Raw genomic sequence first — 10,210 nt, forward strand, 5'->3', positions numbered from 1 at the left:
AGCCCAGAAAAAAACCCCAAACTTCTAGTATCACTCTCAATCTTTAAGTCCTCCTTTATGTTTACCCACTTCCTTCAAAAAACTTCATGGTGGTGTAGCTGTACTGCAATGCACAGGAAAACAATGGCTGAAGCAGCAGAAAAGACGTACCTGTATGGGTAGCCATGGTATTTAGATCTGAAGACAGACAGCAACCAGCTGAAGAACAAAAAAACCCCAAACTTCTAGTATCACTCTCAATCTTTAAGTCCTCCTTTATGTTTACCCACTTCCTTCAAAAAACTTCATGGTGGTGTAGCTGTACTGCAATGCACAGGAAAACAATGGCTGAAGCAGCAGAAAAGACGTACCTGTATGGGTAGCCATGGTATTTAGATCTGAAGACAGACAGCAACCAGCTGAAGAACACCACCACCAAGCCAATACCAGCAATACACATGACTGCAAGAGATGCAGAATAAGATTCTGGTAATGTGACAGCTGTCCCCAAAACCACCACAGTGACTGGGGTTTTCAAAAGCATTCTGTAATATTTACAGATTTGGTCAGATGAGACCATTAGAGTCACTGAGTAGAACTAGATTAACACCAATTTTCTTTCAAATTCCTACTGTAAATCAATTTTATTGCTTTAAGAGAAATTAAGTCCCTTCTTCTCTCCCTTACTAGCAAAATGCTGCAAAACATCTTTGTATCTCCCCTTCTCCCAAAAGGGCTTTGAGTTTATCTTGCAGTTTGCTAAGCAACTCCAAATGCTGCCGAAAAACCAAATGATTCGCTTCTGCTTAGAGGTGGGAAGTGTACAAAAGCCCACAGTGCAACAGCATTTCTATTAAATAGTGTATCAGAAAACTTTACTGAATATGCCTTCTCTTACAGAGAAAAGTATTAGTACTCACTTTTTCTTTTCCCCACATCCATGTCAGAAGTAGCAGCTTCATGGAGGAGTACCATTCCTAAAGTAACACCACCATCTATGAACGCTGTTTAAGGCTAAATCAACAAAATACAATAGACTCAATAATACACTCATTCCTAACCTTATAAATTCAGCTCCCACTCCATACCTGGGGCATTAAAACTCACTGGAAAAATTAAAGACTTCCCAGCCAAACCAGCAACTATGGGGGAAAAAAAGCAACTGAAAGGCATTCGTAATGTCATCTTTTAAGAGAAAATAAATACGAAGTTTGAAATATAAACTAGAAAGTATAGTAAGTCTTGACATAAAATTAAAAATACACATTTATTATCTCAGCTTGTAATGAAACAGCATTCTTTCCCAGAGAGCTCGATCCACTCCCACTACTGTTCTACTCCACTGGAAAATCCCAAAAGGAATTAAACTTCTGCATTTTACTCAGCCAACAGAATGAATAAAATGCATGCAATATTTAATCTAACAGGATATCTTTCAAGTAGCAATATTTCAGTCTTTTCTAATTCTTCAGTTAAAAAAAAAACCCTAAAGCTTGTAAAATTAAAGCAGCACAGACAACTTAAAAGGCCTAACATTTGCAAAGAATGAATCCTAGCAAAGCAAAATAGTGGATCCAGTGGAACAAAGACTTCCCAAAGATTTCATTCCATTTCACTATAGATGTTCAGTCCCAATTCTCCTCCTGAAATGAGAGATACTTATCATTGACTGCAACGGAACTGTTAAGAAATCTTTCCATTCAGATGTGGTCTACCTTCAGCACAAGAGAAAAGTGACTTCAACCTACAGGAACCTTGCCAACTTCCACCATTTTAAATGTCTCCAGCAACTGGTAGATTGGGTCCATAATGTGATGCATAGCAATAACACAAATAAACATCAACAAAAAGTTTCTAGGTTGAACTTGACTGAGTGCATCAGAAGTACAGTAATAATTAGAAAAAGATCAGACGTCCCCCTCCAAATGGATGTTTTAAGTTAAAAAAAAAAAATCTTTGATAATGAATACACAGCAAGAGATTAAAGTTCTTTTAACACCAGCATATTTAAACATCAACTGCTTACTTTATATTATTTTGTTACAAAAAACCCAATGCATCACTTGCTGAACTTGCGATTTTGAATGGATAAAACAAGAAGAGAAAAGGGAGAAATTAGTGGAAGTCACTCTGCTAAACAACATTGCTGTTGCAACAGAAGAGACTTGTTAATCATTGTCAAGCAGTGAAAAGGACAGGTACTTTGAATGAAGTTTTGAAATGATGTGCCTGTAGTAAGTCTGCTATTCTGTGTACTTGTGTAGTATAAGATGTAAAAAATTTAGGACTGTGAAGCTGCAAGAAAAAAAGGTAATATTAAATAAAATTTAAAATCCTGAATAAAAGATAAGAGAATGCACAGGCTGACACAGGTAACGAGACAAGGAAGAAAAGCTTGAGTCAGAGATGACTAAAGTTACAAATGATGGATCGAAAACATACATGTGGGAACAGAAGAAAAGAACATTGAATTTTAGAGTATTCTTATGACTGCAAAGAAATGTTTTTATACAAATAAGAATGGCAAAAGCTCTCAACATGCAGGTTTCTTGATGGCATAATACTAGCATGGAAAAATCCTGAATCATTATCATGAACGAGTGGTAAGATTAAAAGTAAAGAAGGTAAGCAAAGAAATAAAAGAAGAAAGATCAGTAACAGAGGAAGGAATTCAACACCAAAGCAAAAACTAAGTAAGTGAGATTGAAAAGGTAAGAGACATGCACAGAGGAAACAGGGGCTATCCTGAAGAATCTTACGATTCCACAAAGATCCACATCTTTAACGCTGTATCCAGTTCAGTCATTAAGCAAGGACGAAGGTGATGAGAAAGCAGTAACTATTTTTCTATTCAACTTAAAGATCACTGGCATAGGCAAAGCATAGTTGTCAGCTTCTGCATCAGTATTAGATGACAGTTGCGAGCCTTGACAAAGTACTCTCGTGGAAAAGGCAGCAGCATAAGCTAACAGAAAAATCGTCACCAACCACATGCTTCTCAGTAGGAAGGATACTAAACAGAAGAACAATGTGTGTTTCTGCCACAAATTGGGCTTGGCTGCTTCCATGGATATAGTTCTGTAAGAGACAAAGAGTAACTGAATTTAGAAAAGACTGGAGTCAACTTTGACATGATTAACAACAGCTATAGTGCTTGGAACTGGGTTTTGCACTGTCTCTTTCAGAAGACAGAACAGAAGTTGGAGCACAAACAATTTCATCTGTTGACCACTGATTTTGGGGGGGAGCTGTGTCAGCACCAAAAATCCTTCTTCTGTTATAACGCGCAATCAGCGCAAAGTACCATTCAGATTATAAGGGCAACTATAACCTTCATGGTCCAGATGCCCTAAATACCATAATTATGCCCTCCTGCACCCACTGTGATCCAAGTCTGATCCATTCTCTGACTCAGATTCTTAGGTTACGTACGCTGCTCCTCAGCTTAGGGACAGTCTCTTCAATCTGCGTGTGAATGCTACTCACTTGGCTCCAGAACCAAGCATTTGAAGTCTTTTTCATGGCATACTAGGAAAAGGAACATCACTACCAATACCATTGAAACTTTATTCTTCAGTCTCAAAAAGGCTTAGGAATGATGTAAACAAAAGGAAGAAACAAAAGGAAGCGTTTTCAAGAAACCATTTAAAATATGAGAACTTCCACTCAGTAAGTTGGCTTAGTTTTATTTACATTAATAGTTTACTAACCAACTGGGTTAACAGAAAATTTTAAATTCGTGGAAGAATCCCATTTTTGAATCCCTTATAGGAAGCTCCACATCACCGTGGTTGTGATGTTAATATCTAAGTAGAAAAAAAAAAAGTTTTATAAGCAGATCCACTTTTTATGGAAGAACATAGAGGGCCTGACCCACCAAACTGAGCATGAAAGGACATTTCACCAAGTTAATTCCCTTCTGAGTAAAACACATGAGAAAAGCTAATATGTGATGTGTAAGCACCTGAAGAGATGCAATGCTCTCAATACATTCTGACTAGTTTTACAGTGTATCTCATTCTATATTATGTACAGAGCAGTATATTTCAAGTGATGTTAAAACTGATTTTTCCCAGGAGTGAGCTTTCGTAAGTCTAAGGTCACTAGACATTAATTTACCTCAAGAATCTCAAAGAAAGATGTTTTTATATGGAAGTCATTATGTGGGCGTATGAGCTAAAAAGACCAGGTTAAACATGAAATTGCATGGCTCAGCAATAGGACTGTTTAGCATGTAAGACAACATAAACACCTTTATTTTGCTGTTAGCAGTTTAGAATTATCATGTCTCTTCATTACTAGAAATATACATACAAGACAGAGGAAAGCAAATGTCACCGATAAATAAATGCTGAAAAGAAAACATGAAAACAAATAGGAATGTTTAAAAGAGGCATAGGAGGTCAGAGAGATGGAAGAGATTGGATAATTTAAAATAATCTACCCTCAGAACCCAAGCAAAAAAGCATTATCATTATGCTTCCTCCAAAATGTATCACTTCTTTTACTTTTACATTTTGGAGAGATGGGGAACAACAGGAAGGATGAAAGAAATGCTTACCTTAGGTTCTGAAGCAAGGGGGAACCCCCTCCGTCCAAATAACTTGTTAGCAAGTAGTTTTGGTTACTCTGTATGCTACCCTCTCTACCCTAGAGCATTATTTTAGTACCTTCTTAGCTTTCTGTGATTACTAGAATAATCAAAGTTTCCGCACACAAAAAGACCTTGAACTCTCTAGGTATTAACACAACAAAAAAACTCCAAGGTAACACCTCCGATACATACTGGTGTATGTCCCATTTACAGTAGAGTACCACACCTATGACTGCTGCCTAATGCTTTATTGCATGGAAAGCACTTTGAGCAGTTTCTAACAAGAAACTAAACATCCTGCTAGATAGTAAATTAATCTTAATATTTCTCATTTGATTAAGAATTGCACTTCATATTCTATCTCTTAAAAGCTTATTATTGAGCACAGAAAGCAATACACCCGAAAAACCCCTAAGCAACGTTTGTCCTTACTCTTAGAACATCACAGAACTAATGTCATCATTCTTAGAGAATTAATGAATCATTGAACAAAAGACTGTAGGAAAGTCATTCCTACCAAAATGGAATTCTAGGTAATGATTGAAGTTATCACACAACAAATACACAACAGAGCACTTTGTTTTGGATTAAGATCAGTATTTTGTGATTTCTTAGTAGTAAAGCATGAGTTTGCAAACAGACTTTCTTCTTCTACTTGAGCCAAGAAAAGGATAAAGCTAATTGGAAGAAAATCTAAACCTTGACTGGAGCTCTAACGCTCCTTCTGTTTCAAACAAAACCAAACCCCTCTTTTACAGGCGTATTTTAAGAGAAGACAGATCCTCTCTGAAGTAATTAACAGCTCTCTAATTTGCCTTGCTCACTGCAGGAGAGGTTAGCCTCACTGACTTACAATGAAAGAAGCCAACAATAGAATTTGCACCCTGACTTGCCTCTTTTAGTATCAGCCTTATTCTGTAGAAATACAACAGAAATGCAGAAAAGAAAACGAAGAAAAGACTTACCACTTGTCCTGTATGGGGATTCTTATGAGCATAGGGTGGACCTCTAATATGATTCCACATCTGGCCTGATGTCATTGCTAACACAAAACACTGAAAAGGATAGAAGAAACACTATTTAATAATGAATTTTTTTTTTTTTTTTTTTGTTACACAATTTCTTTTAATTTCATACCGAAACATACTGGTTTGGAATACAATCCTAGGCTAGGCATTGTCCTACCTTTTATTTGTATAAAAGGCATCTAATCAAGCATTAACTGAGCTGAAAAGACTGAGATCAAACAATATTATCAGACTACCAAAAAGTAAAACTAAATGCACCTCATTTTCCTCTACCAGGTTTAAGCATCTTTAAAGACAAAAGCTTTTGAATTGCTACAAAACTCATGACAACATGCAGAAAAGAGTTATAATTACTCACCAAAGCAGCAAATGCCCAGCCAGTTTTGTTATACAGAAAATCCAGATTGCTTCCACGCAAATATACGAGGCCTCCGATGACAGCCAGCAGCAGTCCTAACATCAATGGTCCAGCATAGTTTGGTGGCCTTATCACACGAATCTTAACAGAGGATATTTAAATTATTTTTCCCTCGATGGGATTATACATTATACCCACACTCCTGCTAACGAAACCCACAAGATATTTTTTTCCACTCTAATATAAACACACACAAAAAATTTTCTATATAATAAATCTGACTAGGGAAGTAAGTAATGCTTTTCTCCCCCATTACTGTAACTTCAGTTTTATACACCTTTACCCTACCTAATAATTTAAAGATTTTTTTTCTTCCATAGGAGCAGAAGAGGGAGAAGGAGGGAGATGAGTTTTACCATCTTATCAAATACAGAATTACACAAAATATTAGAACACAGAATGTAAGGAAACTTAAAGATGTAGTCATGTACTTAAACCTTTGTAGACAAGAACTATTTAGAGTATGCGAGATTAGATCGTTAGCCACAGAACACAACTGACATATTTCATAGCTGGAATTACATAATAAGGGAGTGCTGCAGAGGTGGTGATGGGGAAAGTCTGTATATACTTACATTGACATCAGTTCTGTCAGCCACCCAACGAGCAAGCTGTTCAGCTGCAAAGCCACGCACCTGAAGTTCATATGTGTCACCCCGTTTAGGCTTGCCTTTAGCAGGAAAGTTAATGAAGGTTGGAGCAGAATTCATGTTTAGCTGTATTTAGAAAATTCATAGAAGATACAGCACCATGAAAGGTCTACTTAGTAACACACAATTCTATTTCATTTGTATCTTGCAACACCGGCACTAAATCAATCTGAAAAAAGTAACTATTCAATAAATAAATTTCATTGACAATGACTTAAAAAAAAAGTAAAGACAGCACACAGCAGCTTGCATTTCTGTATTTCATAAAACTAATTAATATACTCCTGCAATATCCTTTTTGTGTTCCATGCTGTTTTCTCCTTTTAGTATTGAGAAACAAAGTTTTTTTAGCTCTGTCAATAGCTATTCTGGATGTCTTAGAAAAAAATTGTTACTTCTCAGTAGGCTTTTTTTTTTAAAAAAAAAAAACATATTGACACATGCCTTCTAAAGTGATTGACATTTCTTTGTTAGTGCTCAGATCTATAGCTACCGATTCAAAAGATTCAGACCTGTTAAGAGGAAATTATAATAGGTAAATAAAAGTAGTTGTTTATAAAATGCAGTTCCATCTTTTCCTAACACTGTTTTTTCCATAGCATTTCAGTTTTTTTGAATCTGTTTCTTCTATAAATACTACTTTTGGGAGAGAAATCTGCAAAATAGGATTATATACAATAATCTATAAAGGCCATAGCTTGATGAATAAATTTTTGATGTAAGACTATGGGAAAATTTAACAAGAATAAAAAAAGACATCCCTTTCCACTCCTCCAGTACAAAAGCTTCCATTTAATAAAATATCATTGCCTAAATTGTGTAGCTTTTAAATAGAGATAAGTAGCTCTTTAAAAAAAAAAAAAAAAAGAGTTAAGATTTGCAAAACTATAATGAACTATTAATTTGATCTACAATTGCAAGCATACATGGAATGTTCTCATACATTTAAAAAAAAATCTGGTTACATAATGTTAGTAGAAGCGCAAAATGACTGGGTACTTGAGAAGAAGTAAGTTAACCAATACTGACAGCCTAATCTATCATTCCCTAGTAACCTAAAAATTGTAATAGCTGTTCCTAACATCGGTGCTTTCTATCTTGCCTCTTCATGTATCATAGAAGAATTCCATTAAAAACTGCACTGTAAGTTATTATAGGAGACAAACTCAGAAAAAACAGCCAAAGAAGCCAGTTCACTCTTTGTGCCTATTCCAGATTTGTCAGTTCTGTTCATGTTACTGCCAACATGCTACTGCCCTCTGCTCTTCTCATTTCTTCTGAAAGTGGCAGCTTTTAAATTTTCAATTATTTCTTTAATCATTGTAACACTAAAATTTGTACACATCTTTACCTTCTTGGCCTCAGTCTCCAAAACCCAAGTTAAAAAATAATGTTAGAAGAGAAAAAGAAAGACATTACCATCTGAAATACATCTGAGCCTTCATCAAAATCTACCATAGCAAAAAAAATCTTATTGGTAAATGCACTGGAATATCGCCAGGAGTTTGCCAGAATCTGGTATTCCTCATCAGCTTGCCTGTAAAGCAGACAAAGTGAGATGCTGTATCATATCTCTGTCCAGAACACAAGTTACAAAACAGCTGAGGGAGCTGTAGCCACCCACCCCGTTAACGGCTGCATCCCACACCCCCCTACATTAATCTTCTAGCATTAAAGAAAAAGTTTAAGGCCAGACACTCATCTAACAATCAAGTGAAGCATTTGGCACTGCTGTTTTTTTAAATGCAAGGGCAAGTTTTGTTGAGTCCATGAACACAAGCAGTGGTAATTTCTAACTGAAATCTGAAATGGAACCCAGCAGCTCATGATTTGCTAGTCCACAGAGCACCAAAACCTCTTTTCCATGTCAGAGGATGGGAAACCAATTAATGTCAACTAATTAGGTAAAAAAATCATCTTTACAGACCTCTGCCACCTCCAGATTAATACATGAAAGCCATAATATGGTTAAGGATACAGCATATTATAATTGTAAATAAATAAGTGCCAATCAATATAAATTAACAACAACTTTTTGACTGCATGGCCAGCAGTAATTCTACAAACATTTCTTCAGCAAGCTGCAGAAAGCATGCCAGGAAAGTTGAGTTTTCACCCTATCTTTCTCCAAGAAGCCTGTCAGTGTGAATATTGTTTCTGCAAAACAGTGATTATTTTAGAAGGGAGATAAATAATTAAGAACGATGTTGTTTTCTCACATCCATATTACACATATATTCCCACACATTTAATTTCAAAGATAATCCTACTATAACGTGCCCTAGTATATTCCTCCCATGTACATGAAAGTTTTATCCTACTCTTAAATTTAATTTCCTACAAAGCGTATGATGACTTTCAAGTTCTAATTTAGGACTAAATTAAGCCCATACTTGCACACAACACACTGTCTGTGAGGCTGAAGAGCAGTGAACATCACAATCACCGAGTAATTTCTAGGTGGTGCCTTCACAAGGCGTCGAAATTTGTCTCCATTCATTCGAATAACGGATCTTTTACTAGCCCACTCCATTAGCTGGTTCACTTTTTCTGATAACACCATCTGAAAATAAAGTCAGAGAAACACCGTTGTTGTTTTTTTTTTTTCCCAGTCTCACAGTACAATCTTGAAGGTTTTTAGATTTGATGTAACAAACAGCTGCACTGTATTTCATAAGAATACCAACCACATGATGTGATGCTTCAGTAAGATTCCTGAAGGCATTACAGATCCTTTTGACACTCGTGTTAATATTATTCATTTACTTTAAGCACTTAGCATTACACACGCTTTAAGCACTTTGCCTTTAAGCACTTAATATTACACATGCTGTTGAAGACTCTCAGCTCACTAGTACTTTTTCATGTTGCTAATTGTTAAGATTTCTTTCAGATGTACAAACTGCCCCAAATCACTCCTCAGTGTTTATCTGATACTAAGTATCACATTCCATTTCAGAAGATTTCAAAACATGGTGGAAGTGGAATCAACGCTAGAGATAGAAGCACTATGGAAGTGAGCTCAACATCTAATTTTCAGCATTACTGGAAAAAACTTGTTTCGATACATATTTGGAGAACTCAGAGGAGTGTTCAACACTAAGCTCTTCTTTAAAAATGAGCCAACCAATTCTGTAATACAAAGTATTAGGCAAGTGACAAACCCCCAAATGTTACATTTATCATAAACTACTTCTCCACTCCTTATTAACACCTTTCTTCAGATTAATACTTTAGGGTAAATAATAAACTACTCTACTTTGACTTACAACTGACACAAGTATATACAGAGGGATCTTTTCGAACTCTGGGAGTCAAGGGTATGTAAATAAGCGACACCTTTGCAGTTACAACCAAAGACAGTCAGCCCACCCACTCTCCCCCTCCAAATCTCACACAGTGGGAAGACTCTTACGGTGCTTTTTACAAGAACAGAAGAACCTGGAATTCAACACACTCGAAATTAAAAGAAAAAATTAGAGTTGTATGCTTCTGAAAAGACAACTGCTCCGCTCGGCACCGAGGCGTACCCGCGGGCTTC

General features: G+C 36.2%; 1 protein-coding gene across 1 annotated transcript in view; it reads right to left on the minus strand.

The window, feature by feature from the left end:
- The window catches only part of MAGT1 (magnesium transporter 1), a 10,855-nt gene extending 1,623 nt beyond the window's left edge, over positions 1 to 9,232 (minus strand). Inside the window, exons 1-8 of the mRNA XM_009578274.1 lie at positions 9,063 to 9,232; positions 8,089 to 8,206; positions 6,595 to 6,735; positions 5,960 to 6,100; positions 5,539 to 5,628; positions 2,994 to 3,057; positions 900 to 974; positions 351 to 441 (exon numbers count right to left, since the gene is read on the minus strand). Coding sequence (XP_009576569.1) covers positions 351 to 441; positions 900 to 974; positions 2,994 to 3,057; positions 5,539 to 5,628; positions 5,960 to 6,100; positions 6,595 to 6,735; positions 8,089 to 8,206; positions 9,063 to 9,232 — 890 coding nt within the window. The remainder of the gene's footprint in view (positions 1 to 350; positions 442 to 899; positions 975 to 2,993; positions 3,058 to 5,538; positions 5,629 to 5,959; positions 6,101 to 6,594; positions 6,736 to 8,088; positions 8,207 to 9,062) is intronic.
- Positions 9,233 to 10,210: the final 978 nt, after the last annotated feature.

The sequence above is a fragment of the Fulmarus glacialis genome, unplaced genomic scaffold (genome assembly GCF_000690835.1).
Source record: "Fulmarus glacialis isolate BGI_N327 unplaced genomic scaffold, ASM69083v1 scaffold10980, whole genome shotgun sequence".
NCBI classification, from domain to species: domain Eukaryota; kingdom Metazoa; phylum Chordata; class Aves; order Procellariiformes; family Procellariidae; genus Fulmarus; species Fulmarus glacialis.